Source organism: Bos javanicus, chromosome 11, assembly GCF_032452875.1.
Source record: "Bos javanicus breed banteng chromosome 11, ARS-OSU_banteng_1.0, whole genome shotgun sequence".
Taxonomy (NCBI): Eukaryota; Metazoa; Chordata; class Mammalia; order Artiodactyla; family Bovidae; genus Bos; species Bos javanicus.
In genome coordinates, this window is record NC_083878.1 from 73,704,479 (window position 1) to 73,726,685 (window position 22,207).

The 22,207-nt window shown below is 38.7% G+C and overlaps 1 protein-coding gene across 14 annotated transcripts in view; it reads left to right on the top strand.

Annotated features, from left to right (window-relative positions):
* DTNB (dystrobrevin beta) overlaps positions 1-22,207 on the top strand; it is a 241,584-nt gene that overhangs the window by 120,165 nt on the left and 99,212 nt on the right. For all 14 annotated transcript variants that reach the window (XM_061433109.1, XM_061433112.1, XM_061433114.1 and 11 more), the window contains one exon: positions 3,987-4,111. In XM_061433109.1, the coding sequence (XP_061289093.1) occupies positions 3,987-4,111 (125 nt within the window). The remainder of the gene's footprint in view (positions 1-3,986; positions 4,112-22,207) is intronic.

The window sequence follows — 22,207 nt, forward strand, 5'->3', positions numbered from 1 at the left end:
AGGATACTGATAACCAAGAAAGGAGCAGGTGTGGTGGGAATGGGCTGTCTTAGATGAGGGCTCACAGCCAGGCTCCCAAGTGATGGTAATGGTCTGTTTTCAGACTGTAAGATAGGGGGTAGATGGGTATTTCACATTTTAGAGCATACACAGCCATTTTATATGGTTTTGATGTATTTTAAAAAAATGTAACCGGTAATATTTTTAAGAGATGATGGGAAATGTTTTGAAATTAGGTAAAGTGGATTAAAGTATTGAAAATGCACGAAGATTGAAAATCATCACCTAAGAGTGTTTGGAGGAGATTTAATTTTCTAGGTTAAGGCCTCCCCCTGTATCAGTGTTAGGGTTCAACTGAGGGAAAAGGTATAAAAAACTGTCAGAACTTCCCGGGCCTGGAGCTTAAATGAAGTGTGGGGGTCACCAGTCCCTACACCTGGATTGCTTTTCTTCCTCCCTCACCCCCTGTACTTCTATAAATATTTAGTGACTGACTGCCAAGTCCTGGACATTGTACTAGGGGCCAAGTAGTCAGAAGAGGTAATGTCTCTGTCTTGGCAATTATAGTAATGGTAGTTTTCAAACTTTTTTTTTTTTCCAGTTTTCAAACTTTTGCTCACAGGCTTTGTTAATCTTAGTTTCCTAATCAGACTCCACAGGGAAATCACTTCATGGCCATATTATAATTCACTCTTTAAGATATTCTTAAGGAAGTCGTCTATTTACCTTAATTTACAATTTAATTCAAAGTGTTGGCCTTCCCAGGTAGTGTAGTGGTAGAGAGCCCACCTGCCAATGCAGGAGTCACCTGAGACATGAGTTCGATCCCTGTGTCAGGAAGATCCCCTGGAGTAGGAAATGGCAACCTACTCCAGGATTCTTGCCTGGAGAATACTCATGGACAGAGGAGCCTGGCAGGCTGCAGTCCATGGGGTCGCAAAGAGGCGAACACGACTGAGCGACTGAGAACACACACCCACCATCTCCCGGAGTTTGCTCAAATTCACGTCCATTGAATTGGTGATGCCATCCAACCATATCATCCTCTGTCTCCCCCTTCTCCTCCTGCCCTCAATCTTTGCCAGCATCAGGGTCTTTTCTGATGAGTCGGCTCTTCACATCAGGTGACCAAAGTATCGGAGTTTCAGCTTCAGCATCAGTCTTTCCAATGAATATCCAGGGTTGATTTCCTTTAGGATTGACTGATTTGATCTCCATGCTGTCCAAGGGACTCTTAAAAGTCTTCTCCAGCACCACAGTTTGAAAGCATTTGGTGCTTAGCCTTCTTTATGGTCCAGCTCTTACATCCATACATGACTATTGGAAAAACCATAGCTTTGACTATACAGACCTTTGTTGACAGAGTGATATCTTTGCTTTTTAATATATACATATATATGTTTATTTCCAGTCTTTATCTCCTTCCCATACACATCAAGCATCTCTTGATGTACTCTGTTTGGAATTGGCTTTGCTGTATTGATTTAATCTTCTATCTATATTTTTGAAACTTGAACTGGTATCTAACCTTAAACCTTGACTTGGAGCAGTGTTTTTGAAAGTACAACAAGCACGCTGCTAGAGAATATTAAGTGGTGGGAAGGGAAACATTTTTCATTTTAGCAGTCTTATTTTAATGTTTATTGTAAAATATGCACATGAAACCTGTGGTTTCATGGCTGTTATTACTCAGGATGCAACTAACATAGGCTATGTGATATCCCATCTCACATAGAGTGCATGAATTACTGGCCCAGGGGGTTCTCAGATGTAGCAAAAAAAAAATCACAGAATAAATCCATGGATTACAGGCATAGTGTTTAGTTGTAAAGGTGAGTTAAGATATCTCTGGTGTCCTCTGATGGTCCCCTACTCATATCATAACTCTAAAAAAAAATTAAGCTTCTGTGGTTTAGTCAGGAAAAAGCAATCTAGAAAATTCATCTAAGCAAACAATTTCAGATAACATCTTCTCTTGTAGGTCGGGTTCTGGAAATACACAGATAAATAAAATGTAGATCCTATCCTTCAAAAGCACTAGCCTAACAGATAGGCAAGTGCAGTGTAGTATTGGAACAGTGCAACAGTGGAAATGTGTACTTGTCAAATGGGTAACTTGGAAGAGTGGGCGCCGACTTAGTGAGCAGTGAGGGAGGTCTTCAGAGAGAAAGGGATACTTGCAAACAAGCAGTCTTGAGAAATGAGCTGAAAATTTACAATGAAGTAGATTGGGAAAGGGAGATCTTAGAAAGACGCGGGCCAAGGTACAGATTAACTGAACAGCTTGTTCATGCTGATGTGGGATGAAAGGTGAGGACAGAGAGTGGAGCCAGATATGAAAGTGCTTGTGTGGGAATAGGATGGCATGTCTTTATATCTTAGTCTATAAATGACTGTTAGCCTTCGAAAGGTTTCAAGCAGAAGACTGCATGATGTCTAGGGCAGTGTAACAGATGGAGCAGAGAAGGGGGAGTCAGGATACGTATAGCTACTCATTGGGCAGAGAGAGCAGTTGTGGGGAAGTTCAGAATTTCTGCTTTGTTTAACTTCATGTAATTTTCAGGAAATTTGATTGCATATAGATATTTTTCCCCAGAATTTAATGTGTTCAAGGAGGCTCAAGGAGTCTGTTATAAACAAGGTATTAAGTAACTTTCCCTATATATTCTTAAAGGTAAATAGATTTTAGCTTATTTTATGTTAAAATACCGGCTCCCAAGGTGATTCAGCAGAGAAGAATCAGGAAGATCCCCTGGAGGAGGGCATGGCAACCCACTCTAGTATTCTTGCCTGGAGAATCGCATGGACAGAGCCTGGCGGGCTACAGTCCATGGGGTTGCAAAGAGTCAGACACGACTGAAGCAACATAGCACACATGAATGCATGTTAAAATACATTCAGGCTGGGAATTCCTTGGTAGTCTATGAATCAGGACTCTTGCACTTTCACTGCCAAGGGCAGTTTGATCCTTGTTCAGGAAACTAAGATCCCGCAGGCTGTACAGTGTGGCTAAATAAATAAATAAAAATAATGTAGGCAGGATATTAAATTAAGTGGAGATGTGCTACTGATGAGACACAGCTGCAAACAAATTCTGTTTTCCAGTTAAAGTGGTACATATGGTAACACACTGCAGAGGCAGAAGAATTAAATATTTAAACTTTTTTTGCAACTAGTATCCTGCCAGGAAAATCTCAGACAACAGTATTATTTAAAGGGAATTGAGTGGACAATAAAGTAAGTTTATAAAGAGCTTCCTTTAAATATGGGTTTCGTATTCTACATACCTTAGTCGTGGCATACTGTTTACTCTTGTTCATATTTACTATCACACTTAGGCCTGCTCGTCTTCGGATTTGCTGTGTATTGCTCTGCCTTCCCAAGAAATGTATTAGTATGCCAACTTACTTCTGTACCTTCGGCATGTCATGATTTAGAGTCACGGATCTGATGCTGATTGCACTCGCTTGTGTCTGTGTCCACGGCCAGCCCCTTAACACCAAGTGTTCTGTTTCACGTTCATTTGGAGGATAGTCTCTTAATATCTCTGGGGATATGGGTTGGTCAGCTAATTTGCTAACATTCAAGGGTTATGAGCTCAGCATTCCCATAACCTTTTAGTATTTTAGTCCAGAAAAATTTCTGACTCTGACCAGGGAATTAACTAGAGCATCTTACCAGAATAATCCAGAAGCAATAAAAGAAGCAGTTCCCGCAAAGGGCACATAGACATGTTCAAAAGGAACGTTAACACTAGCGGGGTAGTGTGACTGCATAGTGGGAATGCGGGAGGCAGAAACGAAGGGCCACAAACGGCCTTGGGACAGCTGTAGATTCCTTTCTGCAAGGCTCAGGAGTGTTCACCATAATGCAGATTAGCATGTATTTGAAAAGATATTTTCAACAGCTCTTGTCATTAAGTTAACATTCTTTTTCGTTCTTTTGAAAATTCAATTCCTATTTCCTTATTTTCTGCTTTGACACAGAAATCCCCTGCAAAGAAGCTGAGCCATGCAATTAGTAAATCCTTGGGGTGTGTACCCACCAGAGAACCCCCGCATCCTGTTTTTCCTGAGCAACCAGAGAAACCACTTGACCTTGCAAATATAGTGTAAGTATATACCTGGAGTCAGATGTGCATTATACTGAAATGGATACCTTGTTGAATTCTTTTGGGTCAGAACTGGATCAGCTAACATGAATGTTTAACCTTGTGTTTTTTACTTTACTTTTGGGGATCTTAATACTTCAGGCTTTCAGCACCTTAAATCACCATAATATCTACATGGAAACCTAGCTCCTGAGCCCTGAAGCCTAAGTAATACAGGAGTCTCCATCAGAAAATTAACACATTACGTGTAATTATTATACTGGGTTTAACAAGGGCACCTTTGTTATGTGTGTTCTTTTCAGCAGTAAGGATCTTTTCTCTGCAACAATTAATGACCACTGAGATTTTAAAGTTAATTTAGACAACATGAAAATGAAAATCAACCTCATTTGTTCTTTTCCTATTGAGAGAAAATTGGAAAACACAGACTGTACAGGGACCAGTTTCATGGAAGACCATTTTTCCACGGGACGAGGTGGAGGGTGGAGTGGGCATGGTTTTGAAATGATTCATGTGCGTTATATTTATTGTGAACTTTATTATTACTGCATTGTGATACATAATGGAATAATTACACAGCTCCCCATCATTCGGAGTCAGTGGGAGCCCTGATCTTACTTTCCTGCACTCAGATCCCTCACACGCACAGTTCACAGAGGGTTTGTGCTCCTATGAGAATCTAATACTGCTGCTGACCTGGCAGGAGGGAGCTCAGGATGTAAGGCAAGTGATGGGGAGAGGCTGTAAATACAGATGAAGCTTTGTTGGCTCACCTACCACGCAGCCCGGTTCCTCACAGGCCACGGACCAGAACGAGTCCTAATGGATACCTCCATAGCGCTAAATAATGTATTCAGAGCACCATTTCTTGGCTTATCCCTTTTGGACATGTTGAATTCCTTCTGTGGTATAGAGGACCAACCTCATTTATAGCTCTGCACATCAACCCGTCCCAGCTGTTCATTATTCTATCACCATTTAAAAAATTATTTACCTCTGTAATCTTGAATGTAGTTCTTAAACTTCTATTTCTTATAACTTCTTTGGACTTCCCCTATGTAACTTCTGTCCCCTTCTCCCTTCTTTTGCCTCCTAACTTCTATCATCTCTGCCATTACTTTTAATTGTCAAAGCTGGTAATGGTTCTGTTCTCCTGTGATCATGACTGAGTCTTCTGAGATTTATTAAGGGCTCAGTCTAAAAGTTGAAAACCTAATAACAGCATTTTTAGTTAATTCCATTCGTGACCGAGTGGAGCTGTGTGCTGTCACCCTAGGTACCGTTGTGTTTAGTCCAATGTCAGGGTCCCTGTGCCATTGCTCTCGTTGGAGCTCAGTGGGATCCTCTTTCTTACCACGGATTGCTCAAAAGTGTGCCTGTTGGCTTTATAGCTGGACTGACTTTCTTGTACTGTTTTTGCAGTGGTTTTTCCTTCAGTGTTCCATTGTTTTCTTCTTCCTGGGGAAAAAAAATACACTTTTCTCCCACTGTGTTTCATAGTGGATTTTACCTATTGTGTGTAATCCATTGTTTGATTAAATTTCTTAGCCTTTTCTCTTTTAGGTTAGTGTTTTTTATTTGAATTAAAAAAAGAATCTTGCCTGCTCCAACACTGTAGTGATTTTTTTTTCTGTTTTTAAGTTTTAAAGATGTCCCTTTTATATATATCTTTAATTCATCTGGAACAGATTTTTAGTGTGTAGTGTGATGTAGAATATCCAATTCTCTTTCTCTCTTTGCATTTGAATAACTTGTCTCAAGGCCATTTGTTGGATAATCTATCATTTCCCCACTTAACTACAAGGCCATCATTGTCATAAATGAAGTTTCCAAATACGTACGTCTGATTTCTGGGCTCTTTATTCTGTTCCTTTGGTCGGAATGTCTATCACTATGCCAATATCATGCTATCTTAATTACTGTAAGGGATTAAGTCATCTTCTTTTTTAGGGATGTCTTGTCTATTCTTTGCCCTTTGCTCTTTCATATAAATTTGAGAATCAGCTTATTGAGTCCCTCATAAAATTTTGATCAGAGATTTATTGACTCTAAAGATCAAATTTGGGAGAACAGACATCTTTACAATATTGTCTTCCCATTCCATGAATGCATTATGTCTTCCCACTTATTTGAATATTCTTTTGTGCCATTTAGTAAAGCTGTATAATTTTTCCTCAGAAGGTCTTGTATATGTTTAATTCTTGGGTACTTTGCATTTGTTGTTGCTGTTGCAAATGGTGCCTTTTTTTCCTACAGTTATTTTGAGATATAATTTAGATGCAATAAAATGCTCCCACTTTAAGTGTACAATTCAATGGTTTTTGGCAAATGCGTACAGTCGTGCACATGGTATCTTTTTTGAATTATGTTTCTTAACAGTCTGTTGCTGGTATATGGCAACGTACATTGCTTTTGTATTTTAATCCACTAGAGAGTCATCTTGCATAACTTGCTTGTAATTCTAGCAATTTGTACTCAGATTCTTTTGGATTTTTCTATAAATAATTATATCACCTGCAAATAATGATTGCTTTTTTTCTTCCCTCTCATTCTTTATACTTTCAAATATAAACATACTTTTTTTTTTTCGTTTTATTGCGCTGGCTAGTTCCTCCAGTGCAATGTTGTATAGAAGTGGTTTGATAGGCGTTCTTGCATTATTAGTAATACCAAAGCTAGTGCTTTCAGCATTCACTTTAGTATCTTCTTTGATGTAGGTTTTTTGTAGAGCTGTTTATCAGATAAAAGAGGTTCCCTTTTATTCCTATTTTGCTAAGAGTGCTTTCTTTTTGTCATGAATGATGTCAAATTTTATCAAAGACTTTCTGCATTAATATGATAGCCTGAGTTTCTTTATTCTATTAATATAGTGAATTACATTAATTTTTTTTTGAATTGCATTAATTTTTTGAAAGAACCCTACGTTCCTGGATTAAACATAAGTTGACCCTCCTTTTAATACTCTGCTAGATTTCACTTACTAATATTTTGTTTAGATTTTTTTTCTATGTTTATGAGTTAAGTTGTCCTGTTATTTCTCTTGATTTTTTTGGTTTTGTTTTTAGGATAAAATTTGGTCAGTTTGTTATCTTAGAAAGTCGAGGAGCATTCTCTTTTTTTATTTTTTTGGAAGAGCTTGTTTAAGATTGGAATTATTTGCTCCTGGTTTTTGGTAAAACTTACCAGTGAAGCTTTCTGGGCTTAAACCCTTCTTTGTGGAAAGATTTTTTAATTGTTAATTCCACTTTAAAAAGCAGTTATAAGACTATTTTCATTTTGTATTCCTTTACAAGTCATTTTGGAACATTTTATAGCTGTAGGGATTTGTCAATTCCATCTAAATTTTTAAAGTTATTGTCACAAAGCTTATAATATTTTATCAGTGATATTTGTGCTAATATCTTTTTCATCCCTACTCTCACATTTTTTTTTTTCGTGAAAAATCTTGCCATAGGTTTGTCCAATCTGGTAGGCTTCCAGAAGACCACCTTTTGGTTTTTATTATTCTTTTGTTATATGTATTACATTTAATTTTTTCATTTATTTCTTATCTTTATTATTTCTTTTGTTAAAGCTTGTTTGGGTTTATTTTGCTTCTCTTTTCCTAACTTATTTTAAGATATGGTTCGCTTACTCCTGGGCTTCCCTGGTGGCTCAGATGGTAAAGAATCTGCCTGCAGTGCTGGAGACCCAGGTTCCATCCCTCTTTCAGGAAGATCCCCTGGAGACAGGAATGGCTACCCACTCCAGTTTTCTTGCCTGGAGAATTCCAAGGACAGAGAAGCCTGGTAGGCTACAGGTCATAGGGTCGTAATGAGTCGGATACGACTGAGTGACTAACACACTAGCTTACTCATTTCAAGTCCCCCCCCTCCCGCAATGTAAGCATTTAAGACTATACATTTCTCTGAACACTCCCTGAGTAATGTCCAAATTTTGTTATGTAATTTTTTATTATTTAGTTATAAATATTTTCTAAGTTGTTAGGATTTCTTCTTTGAGAAGTATAATGAATGTCTTAATTTCCAAATATATGAGGGTTTTCTAGTTGCCTTTTTGTTATTAATTTCTAATTTAATTTCATTTTGGTCTGAAAAATCTTTATTATTCAGTTCTGTCAAATTGTTGAGACATGCTTATTTAGTATAAGATCAAATTTTTATTATGTTCCAAGTTATATGTATGTATATGTCCCCTCTTTCTCAGATTTCCCTCCCTGCAGGTCACTGCAGAGCTCAAATCATCCCATCCCCTGTGAATAGCAATTCTTGCTGCTTGCTGAAATTTAAATTTTCCATTCATTTAGCAGATTTATTGAGGACCTTCCAGGTACTATGCCAGGTGCAAGCGGTAGTCACACAGTACTCCTTATATACAAATCAGTTTGAATGACAGTGAGGAAACCAGTTTTATAACATGCAGTGTTTCTAGCTGGCTTCCTGAGGAAAGAGTTACAAGTATACATAACTCAAAAGATGAGAAAGCTGTGAGGGGTGGGCTGCTATACATTTAGAATTGTGATCAGGAAAAGGAAAAGGTTGCTGTTTTGCATGAAGGCAAGCCACTCCGGTATTCTTGCCTGGAGAATCCCATGGACGGAGGAGCCTGGGGGGCTACAGTCCACGGGGTCGCAAAGAGTCAGACACAACTGAGCGACTTCACTCGAGGATGAGGGTAGCTCCTGCATTTAAAAGCTTAAAGTCAGTAAAATATTTATTTGGATAAGATCATGATTATTTTAATCATTGTTTTACTGTATTAATTTAGAAGAGTCCTGTTCTGGACGAAGAATAAGATCATTGTCTTGCACTTCAGGAGTCTTTACACATTGTAGGTATTATTTTCAGTTAGATTGTTTATATATGTCTTACTCCTAATCAGTCATCCTGGTTTGAATGAATGCTGCCTTCCAAGGGGGTTGAGAGTTGGGAATAGGATCTAAGGGACTGGATGACCAGTATACTCCAAGTAGATTCACACTTTATAGTTATTGCTTACATAGCATGCTTATTTGCTCATAATTTTTGAAAGAGAGGGGGCATGTTAGAATGCATGTATCTCTATTTCTCCTTCTCAGAGTAGAAAATAAAGTGTCTTACTGAAGTTTTAGTTTAATGGTCAAATTTTTTTCTGTATGTTTTCTGGCTTTCATTTTATATTTAAAATTAATGTTCTCACTTCAAAATTTTAAAAATACCTGTCAATAAATTTCTTATTTCTGTATTTTTTTCCTTCTTTGATGTTGCTGCCATGAGATATTTTGCTAGGAATTTAAGTTTATTTTTTTCAAAACAGAGAGCCATTTGTTCCACCTCTATTATTTTCCTGTTGACTCTGTTGGCAATTTTAATTGTGCCTTCCTTTTGACAATTGATACTCACCTTGAAATCTCTGAGAAATAAAATTTGTATAAATCACACATTAGTCCTAATATATACAGTAATTCTCTAACAGGATGTCTTTCCCTTATGGCCTGTCTTCATCTTGTTGGTAGGTTAAGAAAGGGTTTTGTGAAGAGTAACATTTCCAGTGAAGCCTGAAAGATAAATAGAGATTAGGTACATGGAAGGCAGAGGGAGGAGCATTTCCAGCAGAGGGGGGGCAGGAGAACAGCAAGCAAGAGGAAGGCTACAGAGGCAGGCAAAGGCCCCTGAGACTTGGGACGTTACCCCAGATTGAAGGGTTTTGTTTTTTCATGGACCAGCTGAGAGATGATGCTGGTTTGGATAGTCATGGTGGTAATGGAGATGCAGAAAAGTTTGTAAACATTAAAAAAAAAAACAACTTAGGTTTTACCATTAAATGCCGAGAAATAAAATGGAAACTCCAGTGGAAATTTGGAACAGAAATTGAGATTAAGTTTATTTTAATGTTAATTGCATATGTTTCATTGTTGGCATAGGAGAGAGATTCTCAGATGATCACAAATTTGAGATTCAAGATTGGATATTTATTGAGCACCCAGTGTTCTGAGCTCTTTGTTCACCTCTTTCATGTACTTTTCTTCATTTAACCCTCACAGCAGCCTTTGCACTGCATATGGCATTAACCTGTTACATATAAGTAAACAGAATCAAGGAGGTTGTGTGACCTGCCCGAGATCACACAACGGCAAAGTGCTGGAGTTGGGACCAAAGTCTGGGGCTCTCAAACTCCTTGCCTACTCTTCTTTCCTAGTTTTCTAACATGCTGACCCAGTAAGAAATTGTTACTGTAGAAACATGGTAATCCAACCAGTGTTTGAATCCCGTGGTTAGGTTTAGAATCAAGAAAGAACATTGAGTAGCTGTAACTTGGTTGCTTGGAAAATAGGAGGGAGGCAGTGTAATGAAGGAAAACTAGACTAAAACTCAAGAGACATCAATTTACTTTTCTGTAAAGTGGTGATAATACAACTCATCTTAATTATCTCAGGATATTGTTTAAGGATAATGTGTCTGAAAGTGCTTCTAAGAGGTTAGGATGCTGTAAATACTGTATTCTAAACTTTCAGAATAAAGTAGGTCCTGTCATAAAAATGTACATTCCACAAAGACTGGAGCAGTCTTCTTTGTTCTTCACTGAGTTCTCAGTGCCTAAAATAGTGCCTGGAACATGGTAGGTGTTTAAAATGCATTGAATTATTGAGTGACACTAAACATCTACACCTTGCCCCTTATGTTTTTCCTTCAGTAAATAGCATAGGTCACATACCTGCAGTTCCCAAGACTTCCACTAGATGTCAGGCTTATTTCCTCAGTGGGGCCATTGTATTTCTTTTCTGGCGAGTTGAGAATATTAAGTAAACAAGATTTTTCAAATAAATCTCAAACAATTTATTTATCATTAGTGCGGTAGCAAGTTTTCTTCTAAGTCTTTGAGAGAAATTAGTTGTTTCTTTTGGTCAGAACATTTTTGTGAAACTTCTAGTCCTTGATGTCTCTGATAAACTTCGTGCTAGCCTAATTCAAGCAGTTGGCTGATACTTAGCATCTAATTATCTAACCACATAATTCTTATATCTAATTTCTTTAATTAGTAGTTCATCACCATTACATTTGAGTTTGTGGTTATTTGTTTCTGAGAGAAAGCAAAACTTCTGATGTTGGCTTGGTAGGTTTGTTCCTCTAAATTCCAGCAGGGAAGGGCAGGACTGGTGTCCCACTGGATAACCTGTGACTAATCTATTGTCTTAAACCAGCAGTCGGCAGACTACAGCCCACAGCCTGTCATCTGTTTTTGTACGGCCCATGTTTTTTTAAGAATTTTTAAAAAATATTTTTGAATGAATAGTTGAAGAGAAATAAAAAGAAGAATATTTTGTGAAAGTTATATGAAATTCAAATTTCAGAGTCCATAAATAAACTTTTATTGGGACACAGCCATGCTAATTCATTTTGTTGTTTAGTTGTTAAATCATGTCCAACTCTTTTCAACCCCATGAACTGTATGTAGCCTGCCAGCCTGCTCTGTCCATACGTTTCCCAAGCAAGAATACTGGAGTGGGTTGCCATTTCCTTCTCCAAGGGATCCTCCTGACCCAGGGGTCGAACCCACGTCTCCTGCGCCTTCTGGATTGGCAGGCGGATTCTTTACCACTGAGCCACCAGGGAAGCCCACTGATTCATTTACGAATTGTCTATGGCTGCTTCCAGCCTACAGTGGCAAAATCGAGTCTCTGTGACTGAAATCGTATGACCCTCAAAGCCTAAAAATACCTTTTATCTGGCTCTGCACAGAAAAAATTGCCAACTGCTACTCTTAAAGAAGTTGATAAAAACTGCAAATTCAGGGCAGTTTGTGCTTCTCGTTTTTCTTTTTTTCTGCAGGCTCATTATATTCTTTGGTTTGATGGTCCAGGTTTTTTTTCCCACCCAAGTGTAAAGGTTAATTTGGTAACGTCTTCTGTTAAAGCATTTGGATAGTTTGTTACCTAGAAACCAGTCTACCTTTTTACTGTTTCTTGCTATCTATATATATAAATATGTAGCATGTTTGAACAGCTAAACCAACCAGTTTTCTCCACACCCTTTATCAAAACAGAATTAACCTAGACAATTAAAAAAACTGCTAGATTTTAATTAAAATAACACTTTAATATGGCTCTTAATTGTCCTATTTTAACCCCTCTTCTGTTTAATACTGACTTAATCTATATATATGAGCATTCAGTTCAGTTCAGTCCAGTCGCTCAGTCGTGTCCAACTCTTTGCAACCCCATGAATCACAGCACACCAGGCCTCCCTGTCCATCACCAACTCCCGGAGTTCACTCAGACTCACGTCCATCGAGTCGGTGATGCCATCCAGCCATCTCATCCTCTGTCGTCCCCTTCTCCTCCTGCCCCCAATCCCTCCCAGCATCAGAGTCTTTTCCAATGAGTCAACTCTTCGCATGAGGTGGCCAAAGTACTGGAGTTTCAGCTTTAGCACCATTCCTTCCAAAGAAATCCCAGGGCTGATCTCCTTCAGAATGGACTGGTTGGATCTCCTTGCAGTCCAAGGGACTCTCAAGAGTCTTCTCCAACACCACAGTTAAAAGCATCAGTTCGGCGCTCAGCCTTCTTCACAGTCCAACTCTCACATCCATACATGACCTTGATGTAATCAAGCCTGTCCCCTCTGTTGTTTTTCTATACATAGTTTATTCTTATATTGAATCTATACTTGTATTCATATACAGGTCATAGCTTATTTTTTTGTTGTCATTTTTTGTTTCTTTGAAGTTTAGACAATTATGCATCAAACATCTGGTGCTTTCAGTGTTTGCAAACTTTTTAGTATAATGTGAAAGTTCTGCCAGTTTTGTTCTTATTCATAATGACTTTAAGTAGATTAGTAGAAATTCACCAGACCAGGGATAATGTAAGACTATCTGTAACCCTATGAAAAAAACAAGTCTAACTTCTTATTTATGTTGTTTAGTTTTAAGCACATATTTCTGACACTTCTTTTACAATGATGGATGAATTTGGAATTGAAATGACTTATGTGACAGGAGTGCTTCTGGCTAACTGTCCTGTGCCGAACCAAATGCTTCAGTCTTTGCAACTTTTTTTATGAGCCAAATTTCATTTTTTTCAATGAGAGTTATTAACTGCCTTTGCTATATTCCAAAATAAGTTATAGAATTTATGATATTGATAAGTGATCTGGATTGAAATCACTTTCTTCCACAAGTATTTGCTGAATGTGAATTATGAGTGGGGCTCTGTGCTTGGTGCTGGGGAGAGTCTTATTTGGAGAAACTGGCAAGAGGTTGCTTTATAGATTCTTAGGTGAATCTGATGTTCTGGTCACTTGAAAGGAATATCATCAGATCATTCTGGGTATCTTGGTCTCCTGAGGCTGAACCTATTTGGAAGGTTTTAATTTTGAGCTGTTTCCAACATGCAAGTCTTATACTTTGGCTCTTAGATCATAGTTCATCTGGTATTAATTCTATCTTGCATTTTGCTGTAATGATTTGGAAAAAAATCTAGGCATGGTGATGTAATCTGCTCATAAGTGGGCCATCAGACACCTAAAATTTCAGGTCTATCTAATTTGACCTTTTCAGAAAAGAAAAAGCTGGTTTTTATTCTATTTAGATAGCCTAGAATGTGAAGGCTCTTACGGTTCTCAGGTCACAGCTCATCTGACACTAATTCTGTCTTGCATTTTGCTGGGATGAATTTGAAAGCCACGCAGCTGAGGAACACCAGATTCTCAGCCCCTTGAGCTTCGCTCAGTTCTGGTTTTGGCGTTGTCTGTTTGGCTCCATTTCAGGCTAAACGTCCCAGAGTATCCTTCTCTTCTGGGCTTTGGGTCGCTGGCCCTGGAAGTGTCTCTCTCCAGAGAAGAAAGAGGGAGCACAGAGAGCACTGGTACCGAGGGTCACGTGTCATGTAAGATAGTCCCGGAAATAAGATAAAGTGTTTGCCTGAGCCTCAGTGTGTGTGTGTTTTGGGGATGGAAGGTCTTGCATATACTCACAAACCCACACATGTGAGTATATATATGTGTACTTCCTGTGTGTGTGTGATAGACAGGGATGGTCACATGAACAGCAAATGTGGTGATTGATTATGATGCAGTAAGGAGAAATAGCTTTATTTAATACAGCAATACTCAAGGTTTAATCCTACGAGAATAATCACTTATAAGTGGCTGGGACTTTGACCTGCTCAGTGTCACCCATCCCTTGGGATTTTTCTCACTCTGTTTACCACTGTACTGCCATAAAATCCTCTGTTTTTAAACTCTAACATTGCCCAAGCACAATCCATCAGTTTTCTTTTTTTCATTATGGTAAAATATAGGTAACATAAAATTTACCATCTTAACCGCTTTTCAATGCACAGCTCAGTAGTGTTAACTATATTTATATTATTGTGAAGCAGATCTCCAGAACTTTCTCAACTTGCAAATCTAAAACAACATATCCATTAAACATCAACTCCTCTTTTATCAAGAGCCTCTGGATTCTGTGAATTTGAGTACCTTAGATATCTGGATACCTCATAGAATTAGAATCATATTTGCCTTGGTGTGACTGTCTTATTTCACATAGCATGACGTCCTCATGGTTCATCCATGTTGTAACATGTGTCAGGATTTCCTTCCTTTTTAAGGCTGAATAATGTCCCATTGTGTGTAAATATCAAATTTTGTTTGTTCATTCCTTTGCCAACAGATATTTGGGTTTCTTCTACCTTTTGGCTGTTCTGATTAATGCTGTGAAGATGGGTGTATAAATATGTCTTTGAGACCCTGCTTTCAGTTCTTTGGGTTATATATCCAGAGGTGGGATTGCCAGATGATGTGGTAATTCTGTGTTTAATTTTTGAGGAACCTCTTCATACTATTTTCCACAGTAGTTGTACCATTTTACAATCCCATGAACAAAGTATGAGGGTTCCAATTTCTCCACATCCTTATCCATACTTCTTATTTTTTGGGTAGGTTTTTTTTTTTTTTTTTAAAGTTAGCCTATGGATGGAGGAGCCTGGTAGGCTGCAGTCCATGGGGTCGCTAAGAGTCAGACACGACTGAGCAACTTCACTTTAACTTTTCACTTTCATGCATTGGAGAAGGCAATGGCAACCCACTACAGTGTTCTTGCCTGGAGAATCCCAGGGACGGGGGAGCCTGGTGGGTTGCCGTCTATGGGGTTGCACAGAGTTGGACACGACTGAAGCGACTTAGCAGCAGCAGCAGCAGCAGCAGCAATGGGTATGAGGTAATAGAATATTGTGGTTTTGAATTGTTTTTTTTTTAACAATTTTATTGAGGTATAATTTACATGTCATGAAAGTCACCCACTGTGACAGTTAAATGATTTTCAGTAAATGGATATAGTTTTGCACCCATCACCACCATCCAGTTTTAGAACATTTTCATGATCTGAAAAAGTTTCCTTACACTTGTTTGTAGTCAATCCCAGCTGCCACCTGTAGCCCCAAGGTAGCCACTGATATACTTCCTGTTTATACAGTTTTGCCTTTTCTAGAAATTTTATATGAACAGAATCATATGTGGTTTTCTGTCTCTTGTTTCTTTCACTTAACATAATATTTTTGAGGCTTATCAATATTGTAGCAAGTATCAGTGTGTATACATTTTCAGTATAAACTGAAATATTCCATTATATTATGAATGTACCATGTTCATTTATCCTTTCACCTGCTGATGGATGCTTGGCTCATTTACAATTTTTGACTCTCATGAATAATCCTGCTCTGAACGTCTGTGTCTTTGTGTGGACATATGTTTTCATATGTCTCTTGGGTAGGTACCTAGGAGTAGAATTGCTGGGTCATACAGGGTAAGCATATGTTTAACATTTTAAGAAACTGCTGAACTGTTTTTGAAAGTGACTGTACCTGTTACAGTCCCACCAGCATATCTGAGAGCTCCAGTGTCTCCACAGTCTTACCAGTGCACTGGGTAGATTGTCAATCTTTTGAATTTATAGCCATCCTAGGCAGTGAGTTGTGGTACCTTATTGTGGTTTTAATTTGCATTTCCCCAATGACTAAAGATGTTGAACACCTTTTCATATACTAATAAACCGTTCATATATTTTCTTTCTATAATTATCTATTTATATCTTTCACCATTTAAAAAGATGATTTAAATAATCTTTTTTTAGGGTAGTTTTAGATTTACAGAAGTGTAGCTAAGATAGGACGAGTTCCCATATACCCTGGGCACAGTTCCTGTTAGCATTTTACAAATGAACCAATATTGATATTATTATTATTAATTGAATTCCATGCTTTATTGGGATTTCATTAGTCTTTTTTTTCCTAATGCCCTTTTTCTGTTCCAGGTTTCCATCCAGGGTACCATTACATTTATTCCCCATGCCTCCTTAGGCTCCTCTGGTCTGTGACAGTTTCTCTCACTCATTTAATAACTGGTTGGTTGTTATCTTCTTAGGAGTTTCAGAGTTCCTTGGAGAAGGAAATGGCAACCTACTCCAGTACTCTTGCCAGGAAAATTCCATGGATGGAGGAGCCTGGGAGGCTACAGTCCATGGGATCGCAAAGAGTTGGACACGACTGAGCAACTTTATTGGCACTATGCTCCTGCTGCTGCTAAGTCGCTTCAGTCATGTCCGACTCTGTGCAGCCCCATAGATGGCAGCCCACCAGCCTCCCCCGTCCCTGGGATTCTCCAGGTAAGAATTCACTGTCCCCAGCAAATAAGTGTATCTTGAATTAAAATAAATAAATAAATAACCAGAGTTCCTTATATATACTGGACACAAGTTCTCTGTCAGATATATAATCTGCAGGTAATTTTTTCCAGTCTGTCTTATCTTTTCATTTCCTTAACAATCTTTAGAAAAGCAAACATTTTCATTTTAAGGGAAGCCACTTTATCAATTTTTTTCTTTATGGATTATTCTTCTGTCATATCTAAGAAACCTTTGCCTAACCCAGGAACACAATGATTTTCTCATATGTTTTCATCTAGAAGTTTTGTAGTTTCAGTTCAGTTCAGTTTAGTCACTCAGTCGTGTCCAACTCCTTGCGACTCCATGAATCGCAGCACGCCAGGCCTCCCTGTCCATCACCAACTCCCAGAGTCCACTCAAACTCATGTCCATCGAGTTGGTGATGCCATCTCATCCTCTGTCGTCCCCTTCTCCTCCTGACCCCAATCCCTCCCAGCATCAGGGTCTTTTCCAATGAGTCAACTCTTCGCATGAGGTGCCAAAGTATTGGAGTTTCAGCTTCAACATCAGTCCTTCCAGTGAACACCCAGGACTGATCTCCTTTAGGATGGACTGGTTGGATCTCCTTGAAGTCCAAGGGACTGTCAAGAGTCTTCTCCAACACCACAGTTCAAAAGCATCAGTTCTTTGGCGCTCAGCTTTCTTCACCGTCCAACTCTCACATCCATACATGACCACTGGAAAAACCATAGTCTTGACCAGACGGACCTTTGTTGGCAAAGTTATGTCTCTGCTTTTTAATATGCTACCTAGGTTGGTCATAACTTTCCTTCCAAGGAGTAAGCATCTTTTAATTTCATGGCTGCAGTCCCCATCTGCAGTGATTTTGGAGCCCCAAAAAATAAAGTCAGCCACTGTTTCCACTGTCTCCCCATCTATTTCCCATGAAGTGATGGGACCAGATGCCATGATCTTAGTTTTCTGAATGTTGAGCTTTAAGCCAACAACCCTACATTTCAGTCTTTAATCCATTTTTGTGTTAATTTTGAAATAATTTTTGTGTATGATTTAAGGTAAATCCCGTTTTTGCATGTGAACTTAATTATCATTTAATTAGGTAATTATATGAGTGCTATTTGTGGAAAGGCTGTCCTTTGCATCTTTGTCAAAATCAGTTCATTCTAAATTTAAGGATTTATTTCTAGACCCTCAGTTCTATTTCATTATATCTGTTTTTATGCCAGTACTACTTGATCTTGAATGCTATAACTTAATAGTGAGTTTTGATTTAGGATAGTGTAAATTGTCCTCTTTTTCAAAATTATTTTGGCAATTGTTCAGTTCATTCGCTCAGTCATGTCCGACTCTGCGACCCCGTGAATCACAGCACACCAGGCCTCCCTGTCCATCACCAACTCCTGGCGTCCACTCAAACTCAGGTCCATCGAGTCGGTGATTCCATCCAGCCATCTCAGCCTCTGTCTTCCCGTTCTCCTCCTGCCCCCAATCCCTCCCAGCATCAGGGTCTTTTCCAATGAGTCAACTCTTCGCATGAGGTGGCCAAAGTATTGGAGTTTCAGCTTTAGCATCAGTCCTTCCAGTGAACACACAGGACTGATCGCCTTTAGGATGTACTGGTTGGACCTCCTTGAAGTCCAAGGGGCTCTCAAGAGTCTTCTCCAACACTACAGTGCAAAAGCATCAATTCTTTGGCGCTCAGCTTTCTTCACAGTCCAACTCTCACATCGGTACATGACCACTGGAAAAACCATAGCCTTGACTAGACGGACCTTTGTTTGCAAAATAATGTCTCTGCAATTGTAGATCCTTTTAAATTTCAGGGTACAACTGTCATTTTTAACCAAAAATCCTGCTGAGATTTTGTTAAGGAGTCCATTAAATCTGTAGATCAGTTTTCTTCCTCTGTTTCCCTTCTCCCCATACTTACCCCTCTTCTCCCTGGTCCTTTATTTGTTGGTTGGTAGGTTTTTTGGGGGTTTTTTTTGTTCTCTTCTGTGTTTGCTTTTGAGTGGCTAATCTTGTCTAGAACACACTCACTTTATATGTTTAACAAATCCTTAACAGTGCCCACAACCATAGGTATAGTCCCTTTGGTTCAATTCACTTTTACCTCCTGATTTAATGCTAATGTTAATGAAAAATCCTTTTGAGATTGTTTTTTTAGATATGAGTTTTTTGTGTAAATGTTTAGTGCAAATCACCTATTTCTGAAAGGGTGTTAGATGTTTGTAAAGAAAATTCAGAACTCTAAGTATCTATGAATTGGTTTCTTATTATACCTGTTCTATAATGTGGGCTTCCCTTGTGGCTCAGCTGGTAAAGAATCCACCTGCAATGCAGAAGACCTGGGTTTGATCCCAGGGTTGGAAAGATCCCCTGGAGAAGGGAAAGGCTACGCACTCCTGTATTGTGGCCTGGAGAATCCCATAGACTATATGTGTATAGTCCATGGGGTCACAAAGAGTTGGACGTGACTGAGTGGCTTTCACTTTCACTTTGCATAGTGTAACCCAGTTCTTGTTTGTTTGTCCTTGTCTCTTCAGTGACTCCCATGACACTTAAAAGCCAAAGTCTGTCCAGTGGTCTACAAGGTCCAATAAGCTCTGGCTCCTGGCAGCCTCCTTGACTTCATTTCCAACCACTTTCCCGTTGGGCTCTGTACTTTTTTCTTACTCTGGTTTTGTTGTTCCTTGAAAATGACATGTATGTTCCTGACATACTTTGCAGCTGCTGTTTTGTTTGCTCAGAATGCTCCTCGTCCTGATGTTCACATGTCTCATTCCTTTACTTCATTCAGATCTCTCCTCAAGTGTGAGCTCCTCAGAGAGACTCATCCCAACTGTCTCTACAATAGAACCGCCATCACTCTCTCCCGTTGCCTCGTTCTAGTTTCCTCGTGGCACGGTTATGTGATATTATACGTTTTGGTATCTGTTTATAATCTGTACTCCACTAGATGGTAAGCGCTTTGAAAACAAAAGCTTTATTTTGTTTCCTGCCGTATCTCCAGGGTATAGAATGGGCCTGGTAAATAGCAGACCTTAAATAGCTATTTGTGGAATGAACAAATGCATGTGTATATGCTCACAACTTACTAATAGCAGTGATCTTCATGAAACATTCAGGCTATATAAGAATTTATATCAGTGTGTGAGGATGAGGCAGGTTTTTTTCTTGTGTTTTTACAGAGCTAGAGCTAATAATATCAATATTTGGGGGTTGGAAGCCATGATCCTCCAATTCATTATGATTACTAAGAAATCCTTGAAAAGTAATCATTCTTATTAATACTGGGGAAATCTGCTTTTCTTTGAGATTCATCTCTCCCCTAGCTAAACCTGGAGTACACTTGTAGCATAATTTCTTGCAGATTTTGAGCCTCAGAAGTTTATTTCCCTGAGTTGAATTTCTTAATAGAATGTATATACTGTGATCTGGTTGCAGTTTAGGATAATTTGAATGTTTCTTAGGTCCTTTATAGGTCTTGTCCACTTTTGACTACTGCCTGTGTTTAGCACCTATTAAATTAGCCCTTTACCATTCTCCTTAAACCTCAATTCTGTGTACAGAGTTGATAAATCAATCTTCTTGAATATGCCTTTGTCATATTACTTCCGTATTTTAAAATCTACAAAACTCCACTGCCTATAGATTTAAGGCGGCACTCCTCAAGCTGGAATTTAAGGCCCTGTGTAATCGGGACCCACCTTACTTTTGAATCTTATCTTCTACTGTGGAATTATGCAGGATAAAACCTCCACTTTGGCCAGGCCTCCTTCCCAAGCCACAGGGGAAGTAGGCCTCCTTCCTACTCTTTAAAACTTTTATCTCTTCCCGTATCTCTGAGCTGGCTGAGGATGTCCTAGCCCAGTAACCCCTTTTCCTGAATGCCCTTCTTGCCCCTTCCAAACTGTCCACACTTTGTATATCCATGGGCCAAACTTGAATTCTGCTCCATTCATGAAACCTTTGAACCACAGAGGCAGCTAACTCATGTGAATCTCTTTCCTTACTTAGATTCTTTTTCTTTTAACATGATATTTTATTGAGGTATAGTTGATTTACAATATTAGTTTCAGGTGTATGACATGGTAACGGTTTAGTCACTGAGTCGTGTCTGCCTCTTTGTGACCCTCTGGACGGTGGCCCACCAGGCTCCTCTGTCCATGGGATTTCCCAGGCAAGAATACTGGAGTGGGTTGCCATTTCCTTCTCCAGGCTTATTTAGGGTCTTTTAGCTCTTATTTTTTTGTGTGTGTGTAATTTTGTTTTGCTTTTTTGTTTTCTATCTTTTGGGCTATCTTAGTTTCCCAACCAAGTGTTGAACCCATGCATTGGAAGCACGGAGTCTTAACCACTGGACCTCCAGGAAATTTCCAGCTTTTGTCATTTTATTAGTCATTTGGGCACACAGTAAAGTGCTCTCTCCTATAAGGATTTCTTGAGTATGTATTGAACCTGGATTTCTTGAAGATCATAAACACCTCCTTTACACCATCAACTTCTTAAGGTCTAGGATTGTATACCCTTAGTACCCAGCATACTCCAGTGTTGGGGGGACTAACTCTACTGATATGTTGTGCTTCTGGAGTACAGGGCCCAGTTGTGAATTAAAATTAAATTAGGTTAAATTTGAGAAGTTTCTTGTCTCTCTCTGATTCAGGGTCACATTGTCAGACCTTACTTGTTTATCTGACATGACTTTGATATGATCTTACTGAAACTTTGGAAGGCAATTAAAGTTTACTCAGATTGTAAAAATCTGTAATTTTTTATTAGCTTTTGGAGAGAGGTTTTTATTTTACCACTTAAAATAATCTTAGAGATCAAGATAAGGTTAAAGTAAGACATGATCTCTTTGGTTAAAAGGACCTTTCTTTTAACCCTCATCAAAATGTCTACAAACAATAAATGCTGGAGAGGGTGTGGAGAAAAGGAACGTGCTTGCACTGTTGGTGGAAATGTAAATTGATACAGCCACTATGGAAGACAGTATGGCGATTCCTTAAAAAACTAGGAATAAAACCACCATATGACCCAGCAATCCCACTCCTAGGCATACACCTTGAGGAAACCAAAATTGAAAGAGAAACATGTATCCCATTGTTCATTGCAGCACTATTTACAATAGCTAGAACATAGAAGCAACCTAGATGTCCATCAACAGATGAATGGATAAAGAAGTTGTGGTACATATACACAATGGAATATTATTGAGCCATAAAAAGGAATGCATTTGAGTTAGTTCTAATGAGGTGGATGAGCCTAGAACCTATTATAGAGAGTGAAGTGAGTCAGAAAGAGAAAGACAAATACCATATTCTATACACATATATACGGAATCTAAAAAAATGGTACTGAAGAATTAATTTACAGGGCAGCAATGGAGAAACAGACATAGAGAATAGACTTATGGACATGGGGAGAGGGGAG